Below are 21,403 nucleotides of genomic sequence, written 5' to 3' on the forward strand. Positions count from 1 at the left end.
TTCAAAGCCATAGGAACTAACAGACTGAACTCAGAGCTTGAGTGGGGTGTTTCAGTAATAAGATATTTACTGGAAAAGGAAGAGGAGAGCCCACATGGACAAGTGGCAGGCTCCCAGGGATGTAAAGGAAAAAGAGAAGCAGAGGAGGATTTTGTTCTAACAGCTGTAGGTGTACAAAATCAAGCTGAGAGGAGTCCAGGACCATCCTCAAAACCTAACTTTGCAGTCAGAGGAGAGAGACCTCCATTCAACCCAACTATTTTAGACATGTTGAATCATTATCTGATGATGCCAGTTTCTTTCTATTCACCATAAAGGGATTTTTGGAGATCAGCTTACCCACAGCTATATCTTAGCAACCCCATTTACCTGAGACAAATCCCACTCCTGAATGCCCTTAACGACACCGATGTCACACAAAGGGTGTTGTGTATGTCTTTCCTGTGAAAGCCAGTCCCAGATGGCCAAGAGGTTTGTAAAACACCCCAGACTAATTCCTCTCATCTGTATTTGTGTTGATGTCAGGTACCCAGATCATGTCTGTTATCAGCATCCTCCCCACTGACATCAAGTCATTGCAGCAAAGGCTACAGTGTGCTTGGGATGGAACACAGGCCTGACAAATGGGTTTTTTTGTCACAGACATGACAAATATTTTTACCATTAAAGAAAACATTAATAGAATTAGCAACAGAAAGAAAAAAAATAATAATGTAAGATTTAAAAGCAGCAGAAAACACCCAAAAAATAGTACTTTGATGAGCTACTAGAAGTTTTGGAGGAGAAGGGAAATAGAACTGGAATTAATGGTATTCCAGCAGGTCCTATGAGTGTGATCATTTGTGAGACACTTCTGGCCTTTCGTGTAGCTGAACTGTAACTAAAGAACAGTGTGTGATCCATTGGGGAACAAAAGACTAATACAATTTTCTACTAACCTTCTGTTTTGGACCTTGTGCTTTTATAATTTTGGCTGCCAACTTGAGACCTGTTGCTTTCTCTTCACATTTGTGCACTTGCCAAATCGCCCTCTAGAGAAAAGGAGAAACAAACATCATCCACTGGTACAGGTGTCAACTCTGAGTGTGAACTATGCTATAAAGAAGCATAAATTATCCTTTCCCTACTGGCTTTCATTTCAGTTACTCTGTTGTTGCTATTTCATGGTATAACTTGTACTTGCTACTTCTCATTTAGGCACACTAACATCACACACTGTTCTATCTGGTACTACTCCATTTGTATGATTCACTATACTCACCTCATAACCTGCAATAACTAATCCCAGGAAGGTCAAGGATATTCTGTAAGGATAATGACTCAGTTCTGTGCACCATCTGCCCCTCTCCATCACATTGTTCTCCTACATGGGAAGGTTGTGATTTCTTGATGAAACAAAGCTTTACCCAAGAGTATGCTGCTGCCATGAAAGTTACAATATCCCACTCCCCTAAATAATGTCAGCATGAGAGATAAGTAACTGCACGGCCAGTCAGATCAGCCCACCAATCTATCTGAAAACATGCACGTGTTTTCAGCAGTGAGATTCATGGAGAGGAAGAAGACTACAATATGTGTCTATATACCACTGGCTGTAATTTGAGGTAAAGTATTTCAGTGTCCTAGGAGCCCTGTCATAAAGCCTAGGGGCATCTGGCTGGCCTAGAACAATGCCAAACACGGGCCAAATCTGCTGGTGCCAAATAGTAAGCCAAAATTCACTCACTTTGTAAAACCAGCCTCCCCTTTTCATCCTTTTATAAAGCACTGTAGGAGGTTTGACTTTCATGGCTTCGGCTCTAGTGGGGCATGTTGCCTCACATTCACCTCCCAGGGTGCTTAGCTGTAAATCTGTGCCTTGTTTTCCAAGTTGATTTAGTTCACCTTACTTACCCTCCCAGAATTTCATCCTCATTGACATTGTAATAATTGCTGATCCCCACCCTTTTGGCTGAGACAATCCGGTGATCAAATGGTGCTGGTGGAGTAGGAATATCATCTAAAAAAGACAAAACAGACAGAGAACATATCAGTGGTCATATGCAGTGCTTGTCTATCCCATATTTTAGTTCCTCTTTTCCCCACATAAGTTCATTTAAGAACTGAACACACTTACTATATCCTTTATAGATAGGTCTTTCTCTGTTATTGAAAAAGAGTTGTATTTCAGAAGCTCTGGCCCAGAAAAAGAGGTTGTTTTTGGAGACCTACTCTCCCAAGACAAGGACTCCTTTTTTAAGTTATCATTTTTCATACAACAGTTGGCAGAGGCAAAGTGAAGAACACTAGACTATGCCAATGTAGCTTCATACTCACAAGGGGCCTCTGCAATTCAGCCTGATCTCTGATTTTTAAAAATATTTTTTCCTCCTCAGGGACTGTTAATAGGTGAGTATGTACTGTAACTCCTCAGTGGGGTAGGAAGAGAAACAACTCTCCTGCAGGCCCAGCTAAGAGAGGCAATTTCTCAGCTTTTGTTGTTGAGAGTGAAGAATCCCCTTCTCAACTGATTGACGTGTCCTTGTCCACAGTGTGGTCATCACCTTTATAGATCACATTTAGAGCTTGTGCACATGAGGGAATTTCACCCTGGCAGACAGCACTTGGGGTTTCCAGCATGGCTCAGGACACATGGTAACAGTCATGTGCTGCTCTGAAGAATTTCTGTCCTTAAAAAAAGATGGCAGGTAAAAGGTAAAGAGGGGCACAGAGAAGGAATGGTTCCCAACATTGCATTACATTAGCTATGGAGTTTTGACAGGTCTTACTGGGTGTTACTTTCTGGATCTACACATACTGGACCTTTCTGCCATAGTGATGTCAAAATCCCTGCTGGAGACCAGCCCTCCATGCCTAATTTGGAATTTTTGCAGGCTGTTGGGACTTCAATTTCATACCCACGTTGTTTTTCATTTGATTGATACTCCCAAGAGTGACCTTTGGCTGACCAAGGTGACACATACTTCTTCAACCATTTGGGAGGGCTACAGCCCCAGTGTTTCAATATGAGCTTTCTGGTTTGGAATGCCAGCTCCTTTTTGTGTGAGGTTTGTTGAGCAATTTTAAAACCATTCATTACTTCAGTGAAAATGATCAAAAACACAAACAAGAAACCCCATGACAGCATGTAGCTGGCAGGAACACTTTGGTCATTAATGTGGCAGTAGATTGTCCTTATTCACAGTCAATGTCCATTTTTCCAGGACACCAGCTGTGTACCTAGATTTTTTTTTTTTTTTGACAGTGCTAATAACTTACATGGTCAGGAAGTTAGTTCATGGTCAAGGAATTGTGAAAAGCTGGGGCTTCTGGAAGTTTGCCACCTACTTGGGATTCAGCAGAGTTTGAATTGCATGACTGTAAGTATGGGTCTTTGCACGTTACTGAGACCCACAAAATGCCAAGAAAATCTCTAACCTAAGGCAAAATTTGACTCTAACAACACAAACTCCATCAGCACCAGCATGTAAGTAACAGAAGAAAAGGTCTTTCTGAAAGCTCAGCTGAAAACATTACCAAACTTTGTGCAAGTAAATATTCCTTTAAAAATGCCAGACTGCTTTTCAAAACTAATGTTTAAGTTTTTGCCTTCAAGATGTTCCCCATGACAGACCCTCTATTCTTTTGGTGTAAACCAGAGGGGATTTCTCCCTATTCAACAATTTCCTATTACAGATCAAAGATGCTCCAACAGAGACACTATAACCTTAACATCATCCATAACAATCTCCAAGAGCTCACAACAGTTTATGGATTTTAAAGTTTTAGTGTGCTATCTCCTGTTTTCTGCTACAAAAAATCTAGCACAAACCTGTAATAAATGTTTCCCTCCTACACTCTTCCCCCCATTTCCCAAAGCAGATGAATTAATCTTGAGTCCTGTGTATGCACATGCACAAGCACATGGATACATTTCCAAGTCTTTCAGGCCACCTCTTCACATGGCATAATTTCATATACAGGAATAGGCACTGAAATTCTCAAGATGGAAGTCTAATATTAGAAATCTCTGCCTCACCATGGTGAGCACTGCTTCAGAGTTCGGTGCCTGAGCACCATTTATCTGACTGCTCAACAGCACCACTCAGGCTTCCACACAAAAGTCTGTATTTCTTTACTTTGTAGCCTGCACTTGTTCTCACTTCAGATTACAATGGTATGAATATCAGCAAGCTGGTTTTTCAGGCTATGTCCACAGCATTGCAGATTCCCTGTTAACACACATTCTCAACACTTCCACAGGCTGACCAACTTTACCACACCTGATATAATTTCTCACTCCACTCTATACTTAGGGATTTTAGCTCTTTTGTTAAACGAAGAGGGAGAGAGGATAGTGTTAGTGGAGTAGTTGTGGCAGAAGCAAATTAATTTTGAATTATTTCTGACAGAGAAAAGCTTCTAATATGAAAGCAAGCAGAATCATGTTACTCCTCATCAGCTTAAGATGCAGCCCATGAAAAAACTGTTTCACATCAGAGTTATCATGCACACTTTTTCCCCCTACTAATCAGAATAATGAAATCATTCTCTTCCACAGATCTCTGTCTCTGTTCATCACTGTAATACCAGGGGAATCAAATGCTTTGCCTTTAGGATACTTCCTTTAAGAACTTTTTATAGTTGTACATATGCCATCAGCGTATTCTGCAACTACTCTGCTCTTTTTGTTGTCGTCTTTGACTAGACCTTCATCATGCACTCAATGCTCACTGCTACCACTATGCTCAAACTGGCAGGTCTGCCCAGGGATTGAACTAGAATTTCCTGTACCTTTTTCGCAGCTTTTACACCTGCAAGGACAAAACATGGTATTAGTGCAGAGTACACTTAAAGCAGAGCAACCTTAGAAACATAGGTGAAAAAATGCTTACACGGATATTGCATTAAAATAACAATAAGCTATTTTGTTTCATGGTGTAAAATTAACTGGTTTAATATTCACATTGAGAAATAAAAATGGCTTAAATTAATCATGACAGCAAAATGTTTTTCAGTTATTGAAAACCTCATCTGAGTTCTTCTAAACTTGACATTAGGCTATCAATCTTGCCTTTAAATCAAGGGGAGAACATTGGAATTCTCCTTTGTTCATACAGGTTCCTGAGAGCTTAAACCTGTTTATCCCTGAAAGGCAATATATTAAATCCAACAAAGAAAGAATTGCAGTAAACAAATTTATTAGGTCAAGTGCCTGGGCAAATGTTCACATTTTTATGTTGTCCTTTAAGTTACTACATTTGCAGTAAGTTAATTACCAGTTGGCAGATGGCTTAATCTATTTTGCTGATGTTATGTGACATTTCAGTATATAAACATAACTATGGGAGAATTCTCAGAGATAAAGAACAGCATAACATAATTTCCATGTTCTTAACATATTTCCCAAGCAAACAACCATAGCACACTGCTAATACCATGTGTGGTGGATTGTTTGCCTGTCTTATTTAAGAGTATAATTTCACTTAGATCAGAGACATGAACTTTTGTATTGAGCTAAATTTTCACTAATACTTAGATCAATCAGCCACTTTGACTTGAAGCTCGAAGTACACATTTTTCTGAAGCAAGGGTTTCTTCAGAATGTGTAGTTTGAGTTTCAGACCTTACCTTCCCTCTGGTACCTCGTCATCATCACTTTGTTCTGCCTCATCTTCCTTTTGGGAAGGAGCTGGTGGTTCCTCAGCACCTTTTTCACTCTTATCAGCATTTTCTTCCCCTTCATTCTCTTTCTCCTCTTGTTGTTTCTCAAGTGCATCTTCAGGCACCTGATGTTCCTTCTTCTCCTCATCTTCTGGGGACTCACTCTCTATCTCCTGCACAGTTAGTTTTTGACAAGCATCATCAACAGCTTCTTCTTCCTGCTGCTTTTGTGGAGTGAAGGATTCCTGAAAAGAGTTTCTCCTATATTCATAATGACTTTCTAAAGACAAACTTTCTTTTTTCTCCTCTGACTCTTCAGTATGAAACTTGGGAGGATCCACTTCAAGCAGAGCAGAACTTTCCCTCTTGGCATTTTCCTTGTTGAGTTTATCAACTTCTTCTTCCTGAGAGCAGGACTGACTCTGCTGGATGTCCCCATCTATAAGAGATTTCAAAGTAATCTGTCAGTGGTTTTCTTGTAGTCAGTAACAGTTTTAAAGTGGGGCTGCACACTTAGTGTAACTTCTGTTGAATTTTCAACTAGGTATTTGCTTTCCTCTCCCACTTTTAAGGTCAGTACAAGTGTCTCCTAAGCAAGAGCAGACTGCTTATTTAAAACTGTGATTTCACGGGTCAGATGTGCTTTCTTCAAGACACGGCACTAGAAAATGTTTTTCTTACTTGAAGTTATTGTCAGCCAAGTCAAGGTTAATAAACTCCTCATGCAAAACACCTTATTGAGCAGCTGGATACCCTGTGCTCACTAATGCTGATGAACACACATGTAGCCCAAACAACTTCACTGGAATTGCTTGGGAAATTCATGGCTATTTCTGTCTTATTTCTTAGGAACTAGAAGTTGATCAGAGAAAAAAATAGTCTAACCTGTCGAATCTGGTGGCTTCTTTTCTTTTGTTTCTGTTTCATTGAAATGTGACTTTTCTTTGATGATCTGTGGAGAAAGAAACTGACACATTAGTCAATTTATAGAATGTACATGTTGTATTAGTCCTCATGGAATCACAGCCTGATTTTTTTTTTAATTTTTTTGTTTTGTTGTTTTTTTGTCAAATGCAAATACTCTGTGTTCTAACTCACACATTTCCTATAAATAGTGGTCCTTATTTTAATCACAACAAGCCAATTGAAATGATACCAGTGCAAAGCAAGAGAAATTATCTTGGCTGTAATCAGCATCAGTGTTGGCATAAAAACAACCTAGAAAAGATTAGGACTGAACCTCAGAGACTAAACCAGAGGCATCCAAGAATCAGCTACTTCCTTGCCCTAGCTTTTGCTGTTAAAAACTAGGTTAAACCAAATCTCAGAATATTTAATATTCCAGTAAAATGTTCAGTAACACTCTTACTGACACTTACCAAAAAGTTCCTTGCTGTTTAATTAACATTTGGTAGTGACTTCTTTAATGATTCAATGATTTATTAAGGGCTGACTGCGACAGTAACCAGGAACTGGAGTGTACAAGCCCTAACTTCAGCTTCATACCCTTCTTTTACCTACATTTTACAATGTTGCAGTGACATCTAGAGGTTCATCATACCAATCCAGATCCTTATAAAACCTCTGTAATTACTGTTACCTTTATGGATATTAACTGCTGTTTCTATGCTGTGCGCTGGGTGTGTTCTTTCCTGGCCACTCCTAGACTTGTCAGTAGGTGACCACAGCACAACATGGTATCTGCTGTTGCTTGGTGCACCTTTTTTCACCTTCTTCTTCTCACGATGCTATGAAACTGACACTGTCATTACTGTTATTAGATCCACATGGTGTGAAAAATGTAGGGCTACCAGTAAAGCAGTATTGTACACATCCCAACAAAATATACAGGTTCAGGCACGTAATTCTGAGTGTCTTAACCATGTGATCAGTCCCACAACTCTGGGTACCAACCAGTCCTAATACTAAACATTTGTTCTGGTAAGCCCTCCACATTTTTTTATGCTTTATTTTTTTTATTTTAATTTCATCAGGCTAAATAGAAAATAGGCATTAAATCAAAGCAATGGATATCCACTATAAACAGAGTTCAAGGGAAAGGAAATTCCATGAGAAGCCAAAAGAGTTGAAACAAACTGGATGTAACTGCATAGAGGGATTTCAACAGGACTTGTTCAGAAAATCTTGATCCACAAGGGACAAGGAAACTGTAATATGAGCATAAGACCTGAGACTGACAATTAGTTTGGATGCAGTTTGTCCCAGGAAGTTGCAGGCTACAAAATGAAAAAGGTCACAATACAACAAGGTAAATACCTTTGAAATATAAATCAGAGCCTTGTTCCCATAGAGCTTAAATATAATGTAATGTTGCCAGATGGAACACAGGGAATCAACCAATGCTCCAAAAAGCACTAAAAAAAATAATAAAATAAATAAAATAAAATAAGGAAAAGCTGCAGACTTATTTATTCTGCACTGTGTTGGCAATTAGTAATGCACTCGTGTTCCTGTAAGTATGTCAGCCTTTCTGTACCACTGAGGACATCAGCTCTGATCAAACACAGTCAGCTGAGCAAATAATCAGAGAAATGGCCTCCAAGCTCTTTGATGCATGAGGCCAGATTTCACTTCTGCATTCAGAATTAATTACAGACACATGGCACTTCCAACTAAATATTGCTGTAGTTTGCAGGTGTGAAATACAGAAGCCAGTTTTTGAAATCCGTCTAGTGGAAGGAACACTGGACAGTGCTGAATACCTGAGGCTGCCAGGGCATTACATAAATTACTGTCATGTTTATTCAAGCACCATTTCTGATGGCTGACATTCCACCAGCAGATGAGGAGCTCGTACTAATTTAAATTAAAGAAAAAAATCATAAAAATGAAATATTTACTGATATTCTTCAGAATCGATTTGAAATAAATATAGGGGCAAGAGTGCACTTGAGTGAGAAATACAAGTACAAGGACTAGATATTGAAATACTTGTAAACACATGGGTAGTCTATACATGAGCAACCCAGTTTTCTCCATATTTTGCTGTTTGTATCAACATGTGACTTCAACTTGTCAAACCTTGACTGGCAATAAAAACATGATCTTTTGCCCTTTATTTCTTCCCTCTAAAGGGTGGGGGCTTACCAGGTTTTCTGGAGCTGACAGAAGTCAATGTATCCTCCCCATCCCAGTCACAGGCGGTACAAAGACCTCCTTGTAGTTTCTCAGGGACATGTGATGACGTCCAGCCCCAGGCAGCTGAGCAGCTGCTCCGAGAGCCCGCAATTCCCAAAAGCCATCACACTCTGAAAATCTCATCTGAAAGGTGTGGTGGTTTGTTAAAGACATCTATCCCACCTAATTACTCTTCTTATCACTACTCTTCCCTCAATCTGTTAGAGCTTTCTTAAGGGGCTTTTTAACTTAATTTCTAATAATATTTTCTTTATTTATGTATTATTCTTCCCGAGCTTAGGTAACATGACTTTTTCCAGTCTGTATTTTCTAAAATTAAAATAATCAATATTTCTTAGTAGAAAACATTTTTCCTCATTCTTTAATGACTTGAATATGTAAAATTAGGTAAATGACACTAGAGCATTTTTCCTAGTTATACAAGCCAAAAGCTTCCAATGAATTTTACATTTTCATTTCACAAAAGGTTAAATATGAAAGTTTGTGTTGTGACCCTGTAAAGTATATCACAGCAAAAAGGTGTCTGTATCTACACAATTTTGTATTGTGCATGTATTCAAAAATACATTTTCTAAACTTAAACATATTCTTTCATAGAGTGTTGCCAGACCCTAAGTAAAAAAGACAGAATAAATGCCCAGGTGATGATAGAGAATAATGTGAGATAGTCCAGAGGCTGAAACTTCAGTATAGACCAAAAAAAAAGAAAAACATTTGGAAATTATTTAAATTGACTTTAGAAACTTGTAGAAATCAAGGAAAAAGCAGTAATATATATAAATATAATATAGTCTAATTGAAATTTCAAATGCAGCAAGAAATTAATGTCTTTTATAGACATCTGACTCCTTTTTAATGAGCTCTACATAGTTAAATTCCTTCTTTATACTGCAGCAGTCCTACCCTTGGAATGTTTTTTTAGCTAACTTTAAGGTTTTTTTATTCACCTAATAAAACTCTTTGATTCTTTTTTTCCTACTGCAAAATTTTTGTAATGAGTGGCCTCATGAAGAAGCCCCAACCATTCAGTTAGAGGTCCTTTATCACCACATTTCATTTGATACCAAGACATTATCCTCAGCTTCCATCTGCCAATACAGAGACACAAACTTTTGCATGTGCCTAAACCACATTTTAACTCTGTGTAACTTTCTCATATTCTTGATAGTTTGCAGAGGTGTATTATGGCAAGATAATCTGGTTTTGTGTAAGATCTGATCACCACTCATTTACCAAAATAATTAAGTTACTTGAGATTTGCAATTAATGCATTTCCCTAACAGCCAGAACTCAGCCATGGTTTTGCCACTAAGGGTGCTCCCAGGATCTCCTCACCAGTTCCCAGGAGAGTGCAGAACACAACACAGAGACCCTGGGACAATCATATGTGTGGTGATGTCTCCTGTGCCATCCATCAAAGCTGGAATCCGTCCCTGTGAGGTGTCCCCCACCCAGGGAAACAAAGATTTAGTTCCAGATAAGCATTGTTCAAGTGAGAGGCATGGCTGTAAAGCCTGGGAAGAGTGGATTCCATCCTCTGCCCTGTGAGCCCAGAAAGAGTTGCCCCACCCTGGACCCTTGTGGGGTGGCAGCCCAGGGTGTTCTGATTCGGTTTGCACCCCTGTGGTTTCTCCCTTGCTATGTTCCTATTAGACCCCAACCTTAAACTCCACCCTGGTTCTGTCTCATAAAACCCACCACCCTGCTTCCTTTGGGGTTCTCTGTCTCTGGATCTAAGATGGGTTTTTGTTCCTGTGTTGAATAAATGGTTTCCTGAGCAGAAGCCTGTCTCAGTGAGCCCCAAGTCGGTCACTGGTAACTGTAGTCTCCCTGGACATGATCCTGCAGCCCCAGAACACACCACATCCCCACCTGCCCTTTACTGTTCCTCTTCAACATGTATACCTTTCTCCCCTTAGCAGTGTAAAATATTCAGTGAGAGTATTTTTGATACAAACTTATAAATGCTAAAAGACACATGGGAATTCTACTTTTATTGGCAGATGGAGCATTTGCTTCCATGTCATTATTTTTTTGGTACACTATAACAACTGCTGGCACCTTCAGGCAAAGATTTTGACTCTTACATGATTTTTATAGAGCTCCTTGAACTAGATAAAGAAATCATTCTTCTGTAAAATCCAAACTCAATCCACAAACATCTTCTAATTACACACAAAAAATCGCTCTGAACCATGAAAATCGTGATTCCCCCAGTACAAAATACAAGAGAAGTTCTGTGTGACCTGCTGCTTTGAAAATACATAGGTAATAAGGTAAACAACTTCTGCATGAAAAAAATCCCTCAGAACAATATCATCCTAGGGCTGAAGTTGAAAATCAGTGATGACAAAGCATTGTCCATTCCCCGCTAAAGTTTGCTGACTTCCCAGCCACTGCACTGGAGAAGCTGTGGCTGTCCTGTTTCAAATGGATGCTTCCATCTGCCAGGCCATTCTTCTCAAAATAGGGAATCTTAAAGTGAAGAGAATAGGCTTTCATGCAACTAGGCTCCTGACAAAGCCCATGGCCACAGTGAAGGTGCAACAGGTTGCACAAACAGTGACAGGTTGATTATAAACATCTTTACTTTTGTCTTGAGGTCTAGTCACTGCCACATAACAGTCATTATCAGGCCTAAGAAGGGCTTTGGAGGTAGGCTTTTAACTCCAACTGACTAGTTTACTTTTAATATCTCTGGAATACATGGAGGCCTGTAGTAATCACCAACAAATCTGTGTCTACCAAGACACACTAGAACCAGAGCACTCAGCATTACCTGGCTTTGACACCTGTCCTTTCATTGCATCTAGGAAATCAAATCAACCAGCCACTGTTGTTTTTGAGCTTTCCATCTGAACAAATCAAGGCAAGCAAAAGCACTAAAGAATTTGTCTGCTTTTCTTACCAACACATTGGAAAACCTCACATCTCTCCCTTCTCTACACTGCCCAATGTACTTACATGTATGATGACTGACAGGGTGCACATGTGTCTCATATGTACCTGTGCCATAACCCCAAAAGTTTTCCATGTGCTACTCTTTACATTTTTACCATTACTATATTGTTATTATTAGTAGTATTTTTTTCCATTTTTAAATATAGTAGTATATTTTACCATTTTTAAATGGAACACCCTCCTAAGTGGGTTCCACTATTGACAGTGTGAGAAAGGAGAAAAAAAAATCCATCTTGAAAGCCAAATCACTGGCAGATCTTTTTATCTGTGGGGATAAACCACCCACTTCTCAAACTACTCAGGCAATTTTTTATTATTACAGTATCAGTTAAGTAGCCTCACTGTAAAGGAAGTATTTCTCAACTATCTCAGTTGAGCTAAGCAGGCAATGGTGTGGATGGCAAATATCTTCAGACTTCATGAACTGCCCTTCCTAAGCTTTTCACAGTTGGGAGATTCCCATCCAAAGGGTTATAAACTTAAGAAACTTAAGAAATCATCTCCTACAGCTTTGATGACTCACTTTGAATTGGACTCAAGAAATGAAGGTTTCCTAAAAATTAATTTAACAAGAAGGGAGTTTGGGTTGAGGGGAAAGACCTCCTTGGGTTTTTTTTAATCTTCCCTTTATAGACAGACCACGGTTCTGTGGCACTTCACCATGCAGAGCCCAGCAATTGGAATGTGGTGGGGTCATTCCAGGCTCTGTTGGGGCTGCTGCCCAGACACCCATCTCTGCTCCTCCTCACTGCTGCACGTGTATGCAAAACCCAGGATGCTGCCAGGATGGCACCAAATTAGCTGTGTTTCAGAGTAGTCATCCTTGTCATTAAAACTCCGTGTGGTGGAGACCCCACATTGAGTTGCAATGGCACCCTCCTAGCAGAGGAAGCAGTCAGGCATGGTACACCTACACTTTCTGATAGGGGCTGAGAGGGGTCATTACCAGAGAACTGCCTAAATGTCAGGATATCTGATGACATAAGTTGAATTTCAGATGGCTGCAGCAGACAAAGACTTCCCTGAGCAAATCCCTCCTACCGCTGTCTCACCTCTAAGGAATTTTCTGCTTTTCCAGGACTGCTCTCTGATGCTCTCTTGCTTTGCTTTCCTGCATTTATCAGTTATCACTTTATCTTCATCATGAGGTCTCCCTAGTTTTTGCGAAGGAATTGTAAGGGATTCCTACAATGGCCACTCTAACACAAAGGCATTCCATGTCATGCCCCAAAAGCCATCCAATGTAGTTATTTAGAAATTAGCTGTGTCTACTTTGACTTCACACATTTTCAGAGTTGTAGAGACAGCAAAATCCCAAATGTTCAGGAAGGGATCCTACAGAGGGAACGTTGTACTGCAGACAGCCAGTTCTGAGGGTGAATGGAAACAAAGTTCAACAGCATTATGAGTTGAAAAGGCATGAAACAGCTCCCATAGCTGTCAGTAAGGGAGAGAACAGGGCAAAACAAGATGAAAACATTGTCCTAAGAAAACATACCAGTTTTATAACTGGTAGAGAGTCAAAGAGAGAATTTTAAATCTGATATACTACAGCTCACTCAAAAGCTGAAATTCTTCTACCAAGTACATATTTAAGTAAAGGCATCAGTCCTGAGGAAAAGAGCATTCCCAAGCATAATGGCACCTCTGAGTGCTGACCAGCTGTATTGTTCAAGCAACAGACAACCCATCTGCTGAGATTCTACTGAAATCTCTATCTTTGAAACCACCAAGCCCAGCAGAAACTCTTGCAAATAGATGTTTAAAAAATATATATATATTTTTTTTTAAAAAGGAACATTTCCCACCTGAAAGATGAAAAATACACTGAACGTGGCCATTTTGGAGAGAATTCAAATAATACATAAGGGACCTGTTAGCATTTGTAGGCAACAAGAAGGACTCAGAACAGTTATAGACTGAGGTTGAATGGATCTTAAAACACATGTGGCAAACAGCAGTTTCATTATGGGCTCCTACTAAAGCAGCAGTGACCTGCAATTGCAGTGTGATACCTGCACAGGAGCTACAGAGGGTTCAAGCAGAAAACACAGCTCCCACTGCTGGCATGTCTTTAGTGTGGGAAACAGCCCCAAACTACTAATAGCTGTTATTCCTACAGCAAAGCCTGTAGAAACGTCAGGAAACCAAAGTTACAGACACCTGCAGGCAACTGCAGGAAGTTCAACACTACTTTATGATGGCAACAAAATGGACTTTCTAACTCTCCAGATGAGTGTTTGCAGGTTAATAGTATAGAATCTCTAAACTCTTTAATTTGGAGGAAATAAGTGAAGTATTATATTACCCTCTTTCTTTATAAGTGGAAGAAGTAGGACTGAAAGTGGAGTTATAGACAGGAACATTTTGCAATAGGATTATCACAGACTACTTAAAAAGGTGAATTTGAGGAAAACCTCAAGGCTTTTAAAGATGCTTACTGTAGAACTGCTGATTTCCCTGAGTGGCAATAGTGACAAAATAACTTACATGACAAGTAATACACACTACTCCTCTCAGCCATGTGGTGATAAGGTCATGCTGCACTCAGTGGAATACAGCTGGGACACATTTGGCAGCATTGACAAAGCATGAAGTGTCTCCAAGCTTCACCATATTACAACTTCAACCCAAACCAGAAATAAACTAAGCTCCTGTATGAGGCAGTGGAGGTATGTCAGGATGGCAGTAAAAGGCAGGAAAGCAGAAATTTGCTTCTGAAGAGATCAATCCCTATATTTTGCAAGAGCACAAAATGTGTCTGTGAAGCCCATGATTAAGAAACTCTTCCAGGTGCTGCTGATGCCAGGAGAGTGATTACAGACTCCAGCTGCTTATAACCCTTCTTTCTCTCTTATCCCCCCTCTTCCCTCTCTGTTCTGCCTCTTTCACAGCTCTCTACACAATATGGGTCTGTAAAAAGAGGCAGTTAGGAAAAAATTAAAAACCAGTACTATATAAAGCAAAGAGTTGCACCTCTCTTGAGAAGGAAGGGTGGAAAGGCAGGTGAGCAGTATATCACCACTGTTCACTGCCTTATCCAGTTGTACTCATGGCCACCTATGGCACCACCTACTAGTAATTAATTTATAAGTTATGGTTGCATTATTTTGCAGAACCAGGCTGGGGACAGACAAACTTACTTGTCTTACTTTGCAGACAGCTCAGCTATTAGAACCAAGAGAGCATTTATTCATAGCTGCAGCAGGGTGGATGACAAGCAGGAACACCCAAAACATCTCCAGTAGTGCATAGAAGTGGGAGCTGTCCTTCTGAACTAACTGCAGTGAATGGATCGCCTTGTTCCTGGCCATACAGAAACAGAATAGGACTGTGCACGTCTAACAGGATAGAAGGGTTGCTTATTGTTGCCACAAGAAGTCCACCTATGATACAAGAGGTGTTGTTCTTGCTGCCTGGCAGCTTGCACTTCCACAGGGTCGGCACAATTCAAGACTATCATCATGTGGCACTAGAGATGGGAACAAGGATTCCATTATGAGAAGCAAGGATTGGTACCTGCACATTTGAGTACATTTGTTCATTTGCTATGTCACCAGGTATTAGTGGTGTGTTTCAGGTGTAAAACTCTGCAAGGGTGAAATCCCCTATTTTTCTATTCCTTTGCTTTTATTTTAACTTTAATCACAACTATATCAAATATATAGAAAAATACATAGATCTAATTCAAATATGTAGGCACGAGCAAACAGCTTTGCAGTGTCTCACGGACCAGTATTTTGACTAACTTGTTCAGACATCTTCTTTCCCTCTCACCCAGAGACTCTCGTCTGTTTGCCCTAAATGCCAGTACACACTGTCTCCTACTAAGCTGACAGCCAAGCTCAGCAGTCTCTGCTGAAGGATACCATTCCATGTTCTGGTACTCCTAATGCAGGGCTGACTTCAAGTCTGTTTTTACTTAAACCTAAGATGACTAAAGTGTTTACCAAAGCCAGCTGTTGTTCACAGGATAGCTTGGTAATTTTATGATGACCCTTTTCTAATAAATCAAACACACAGAGAGGAGGTAATGACAAGTTAACATATGTATGCTATCTCATAAAACAAACAAAATATAAACAACATAATAATATCATCAGCATGATTCCAGACATGCTCATGCTGCCTTTCCTAAGCCCACATGCTAGACAAGTTCCTACCAAGTCCACTCAACATCGCCAAGAGTCTGCCTAAATAAAAATGAATCAGTGAGGGACTTACAAATGTAGCTGCTATTGATAACAGACAGAGACTCCACTTGTTCTTCTATTGGGTCTTTGTCAGCTGGCTACCTCTGTTTCCATCACGTTCAAGGCCCCTTGCCTCTACTTCCAGCTATTTTATAGCCCTGAACTCTCCATGGGAGAGCACCTGCATCTCTGCCATCCTGGCTCCCCTGTGACCTGTCAGGATCACAAGCTCTTCCTGTTCTGCTACACCCTTCCGTTCCCACAAACTCACTAGCAAAGCCTGCAAGGTCCTCTCCTTTCTCCAGCCCTGTGTTTCTATGGCAGAGAGCCTTGCACCTAGCCTGGTCTGCAGGAGGTGCCAGTTTGTTAACATGCCAGTTTAAACATCAGTTTACATTTCTAAATAGTTTAGATGAATATGTACTTTCACCGAGATAAGTAGGTCTCTACCACAAACTGCAGTGATGGCAACAGAGATGACCTATGGGTCTCACTCCAATGGGGCTTTTACAACAGATGTTTTCATTGACGTTTTGAAAAGTAAAAGAATCCCTAAATTCAGATGCTCAAAATAAATAATCTTTTCTTATCAAAGTAATTTTATAAAATAAGAAACCTTCTCTCCTGTTGAAAATATTTTTTTTAAAACCAGTCCAGCCTAATGTTCAAGAAGGGCCTTAATGATGATTTTTGTTGTCAGTCTTCTTTGGCAAGGAATCTGTTTTTCTCTTCAGTTAATGATGCTCTGGAAACAAGGTTGCACAATTTATATCCTTGCATAGTGACAGATCAGTCAGTTCAGCTGACAGAGTTTTACAAGATGCTCTTCTGCTGCTACTCAGCGCTGACTTGTATTTTTATATTTTCCTTTGAAGGCTCAAATGCTTCTTGTCTGTCTAAGAAGTGGGGTTGCCTGAGGGTAACCGAGGTGAAAAGCACATGGTTTGCTGACCAGGCCATTCTGAGTAATATTGGGTGCAGTGCTTCTTTACTTCAAGGAATGTCGTTTCCAGTAATACCTTTACATGATGTTTATCCTGCTCAAAAACTTTAGAAAAACAAACTCAAGAGCTATTCTTTAAATGAACCAAAGAGTAAAGTCTGCATGAGACTTTTTGGGAGAAAAAAAAAAAATTAAGCAAAATAGAACAAAATATGAAAAGGAACCCTTTTGGTTCACTGTGGGTTAAATACCAACATACTTTGTCAGAAGAAATTCCTTAATTTTCTGTACCAAAAAAGAATACTCAAACTACCTTATAAGAACTTATTAAAGTCAAGAGAGTCTTTCAAGAGATTTTTGGTGTCTTTTAATCTGAACTTTAAAGAACATGATGCAACTCTCATTATGGTAACAGAGGCATTTTTTTACGCAGGGAAGTTTACACAAGCCACAGCTCCAGTTACGGTAACCCTACCTCAGATCCCAGTTTAGAAGTCCCCAGCCCTCACCAATGGAGGGAAATACCAGATCAGAACAGCACACTTAAGATGTTCTTTGACATAAAGGACAAACATATGTACATGCCCTGACCCAAGGAGGCTTTTTACCTATTCCATTAATCTCTAGACTCTGGTGCTCATAACACAACTGCTGCAACTTGATTCCCCCAGGTAATTATAAATTCAGAAAGGATTATTGTAAAATTCATGGCCAGGACCCAAGACTACTGAAGTCTGTCAATCTTTTTTATGTTCTTTGTTGTTATGTTTTACAGCTGCAAAGGAATAATTAGAAAAAAAGGAAGGTCTGTATAACAAGTAGATTTTTCCATATTTTTTCCACTGAAACTTGCTCAGCTTGTTCTTATACTTTTCACTTTTAGAACACATTGGTTGTTCTTTCTTAAATGTCAACAAAACGAAAAAGCTGAGCATGTAGCAGAGCATATCCGTAGCTTGCAATGATTCCTGCCAAGATGAAACACAAACCTGGGCTCACCTTTTCATTTTTCTTCTTGAGCAGATCACCAGCTGTTGTCTCCGAGAAAACATGCATCCTAAAGGGATGTCCAGCTCCTGCCTTGCAAACTTTACGTTTTTTAACATGATGTTTTACACTTGAATTATGAATTATTAATGTTTTCACCTTCTCTACCAGAGGTCCTACAAGTTTCTGTAGTCCAGAAACACTTTGTTCAAGTCCATCTAGCCTTTTAACCTGCTGCTCTGCTTTCCTGTTTATATCAGAAAGAGATTTTTTCATTTTAAGGCAAAGTCTCTTCATTTCATTATTTCTCATTTTTTTGTTTCTTTCCGTCCTTGATCCAGGTTCAGATGTTTCCGCCTTTACCATCTCCATGTCTTTTTCAATGCAACAGATTTCTTGGGAAACACTGTTAAGCTTCTTAAGGACATTGTCTTGCAGAGTCAACAGTTTATCAATTTTCTCTTCAAGGGAGGCAAACTTCACATCCATGATGTTGAAACTTTCAGATGTGCTGACATCACTTCTCTCAACATGCAGAATTTGAGGAGGTTCCATTCCATTATCTGGCCCTTGGTTTTGCAAGGTGTTTGGATTGAATATTTTGGCCAAGTTGTTGACCATAGGCGTAGAAGAGCTCTGCCTGCTGGATGTGGTCATTTTGCTGGTTTGGGTATGGGAAGGAAATGCTCTGATGATCAGCTGCTTGAGGACAATATCAGTTGCAAAGGCTTTCCATCCAGGCTGCTCAGATTTACAGCCAAGTTTGGCAACTCCAGCTCAACTAATTTATAAACTACTCTCATGTATTTGACTAAAACAGAGAAAAGAGACACCCAAATTATTTAACAGAAAAATGCCTTTCATCCATTCTTTTCTTTACACACATATATATATCTATCTGTTTCCAAATGAAGTGAATAGAGAGATGCATATCCTAAATGCACTCGGTTCAGTGACATCAGCCCTAGCAAGGACCAAACTATTTGCACTCCAATGGCATTTGACAGCAAAAAGGCTACACGATACATGAGAAGTCATTAAGGGTAGAGAGACTTTGGCAGTGGTGTTGTTGCTTTTCAAAAGCCTAGTATGTAATGTGATCCCTGCTCTGAAGAGAATAAGGGTCCTTACATGGAACTTAAATATGGCTGCTTGAAATTGCTGTGTTTTAAGGAAAACTTTTTAGATGAGAACTTCTATTCCTTGAAAAGCCTGTTATGCCAGGCAGGAAGTCAATAGAGCAGTTAGAAAACAAATACATTAACAAAAATAAAACAGGAAGGAGATGCTGGAATGCAAATATTTTGAAAAATAAAAAATAAAAAAAATCAGAGCCTTTTATCCTATCCTATGTCTCAGCTACCATATAGCCAGCTCTATATGCACTAGTAATTAGCCCCATAGCTAATATCTTCATTTAGTTCTGTATTTATCAAGGCTGTTCTAATTTGCCACAAATTAAGAGGCTTATGTTTTACTATGATCTGGTCATACAAATACCAAAACAGAACATTTGATAGACACTCAGCTCTTTTCTTTGTTTGCCTGACAGTAAATGTCTCATGATAAGTGATTAATATTCCTAAGTCAAACAGTATAATTAAGTTTTGTTTTTGCAAAAGACCTTTGTTGTTTTCAGAAAGACAACATAGGACAAAAAAGAAATTTCATTACCGGGAACAGGTTTTCCCTAAGAAAACCTGTTGAACACATTTCATGTTGGTTAAAAAATAAAAAGATAATTTAAATGAAAGAATAAAACCAGAATTTCTCATCTCAAGACAGCTATACTCCACAGGAGCAAGAAGTAAATCAGTATGGATCATCTTGATGATCATCATACTACCTCTGAAACACAAAGAAACAGCTACCTTGGACAAATGACTGTCACAGATTGACCACACATAGATCAGTCTGCAAAGCTGACACGTCTTTTATAGAAATAAACTCATGAAGTTGGCCAGCTGGTTGAAAAACAGCCAGACTATTGTTCTGCTCAAAGGATCAAGAGTTTCTTTTGTGATCCCTGTGAACTATTTCTTTTGCCAACCATAGTTTCTTTATCCTGTAAACAGGGAGCATGAGGGATAATTAAGTAAGGGACATAGTGAATTCTGAATACGTAACACACTAAAGAGTTTTTCATGGTCTTTCAATTACATGGTCTTCTCTTCAATTTTAGGTGCCAAACATGTCTTTTAGAGTCAATCACATCTGAAGCTTTCAAAAGCTTCCAAATGCATGCTCCCACAATCATTTGTGATTCAACATGCAGTCAGTGTTGATAAGGATAAGCTAATTCAGGAGCTTGTTCTCCGGTTACTGTAGGTTCATAAATACATTTGTCACCTTCTGGGATCAGCATGTTACTACAAGTGAAAGTGAACTGTATTCATGCATGACCCTAAAACATGGATTGAAATCTCTTCTTTAAATAACAGAAATTACCAAGAGGTAATATGTGTTACTGTGTACAGCATATTCACTGAGAAGGCTAAATACTTTTAAAATAGAAAACAGGATTTTTTAAAAAACCATCAAGCAACCATTCAAAGATCTCTGTTTCATGAAAAGAATAATATGCAGGACAGCAGTTAAAAAAGAGGAAGCAATAACAAAACAAAGAACATCACATAATCTCCAGCAAAGTAATTTTGTTTGAAGCCCATTTTCTTATTCTGTTCATCTCTGCTAGAAACATGAACTAACAGTTTCATATCTGCAGAGGCCCCTGCTGGACACAAACTTCCAGAAGAGGCATTTGCATGTCAGTTAACTGGCCAGGTTTGAAAAGGCATTTATCTTGGATGAAACATCCCTGCAGGAATTCATGGTCAGCTTCCTCCTGTCCCCTGCCATCCCTGCACATAAAAAATAAGGTTAAAGGTTTATTAGACCTTGCCACTCGTTCAGCTAGGACTCCTGGCCTAGGGAATTTCATAGGCAAAGACTGTTAGGCACAAGGATCCTATTCAAAAGAAACACTTTGTTAAAGCAAGAAATTATTAAAAGAAAAAAGGACATACAGATAGCAATGGTAAAATCACATGTTATATTACTGTGCACAGCCACATATGTTAAACATTTAAATCTCTCCTAACAGTTGCCCAGGGAAATACTATGTGAAATACCTCAAACCAGTACTATAAACACCAATAAAAGTTTTAAGCTCTGTGAGGTAAGATCCTATTATCAAGTATCATCTGTAAAGTCCTACTTTACCATGACATACAACTGAAAGGGTAGAAAGCAAACTACAAAAAAGCTTCATTAAAAGTTCAGTATGTTAGCAGTTCTGTCTGAAGGTGAACTGGAAGAGAGAACTGCTGTGTAGGGGCTTGAAAATACAAATAAATTAAAGAAAACTAACATCAGCTTGATTTCTAGGCTCAGAAGGCTCTTGCCAGTAACTTCACACCTGGGAATCTGTGATCGCTGCCTCTTGGTCTGTAAACTGGAAATAACCTTACATATTCAGATGCTTTTCAGGAGTTCAGTGAGAATTAATTACTTAAGG

General features: G+C 39.3%; 1 protein-coding gene across 1 annotated transcript in view; it reads right to left on the minus strand.

The window, feature by feature from the left end:
• The window catches only part of MYLK4 (myosin light chain kinase family member 4), a 35,845-nt gene extending 16,993 nt beyond the window's left edge, over nt 1-18,852 (minus strand). The window contains 6 exon segments of the mRNA XM_058831111.1: nt 939-1,031; nt 1,890-1,999; nt 4,774-4,793; nt 5,611-6,082; nt 6,529-6,610; nt 17,899-18,852. Coding sequence (XP_058687094.1) covers nt 939-1,031; nt 1,890-1,999; nt 4,774-4,793; nt 5,611-6,082; nt 6,529-6,610; nt 17,899-18,543 — 1,422 coding nt within the window. The 5' untranslated portion in view covers nt 18,544-18,852.
• Between the last annotated feature and the right edge of the window lie 2,551 nt (nt 18,853-21,403).

This window comes from Poecile atricapillus, chromosome 2 (genome assembly GCF_030490865.1).
Source record: "Poecile atricapillus isolate bPoeAtr1 chromosome 2, bPoeAtr1.hap1, whole genome shotgun sequence".
NCBI classification, from domain to species: Eukaryota; Metazoa; Chordata; class Aves; order Passeriformes; family Paridae; genus Poecile; species Poecile atricapillus.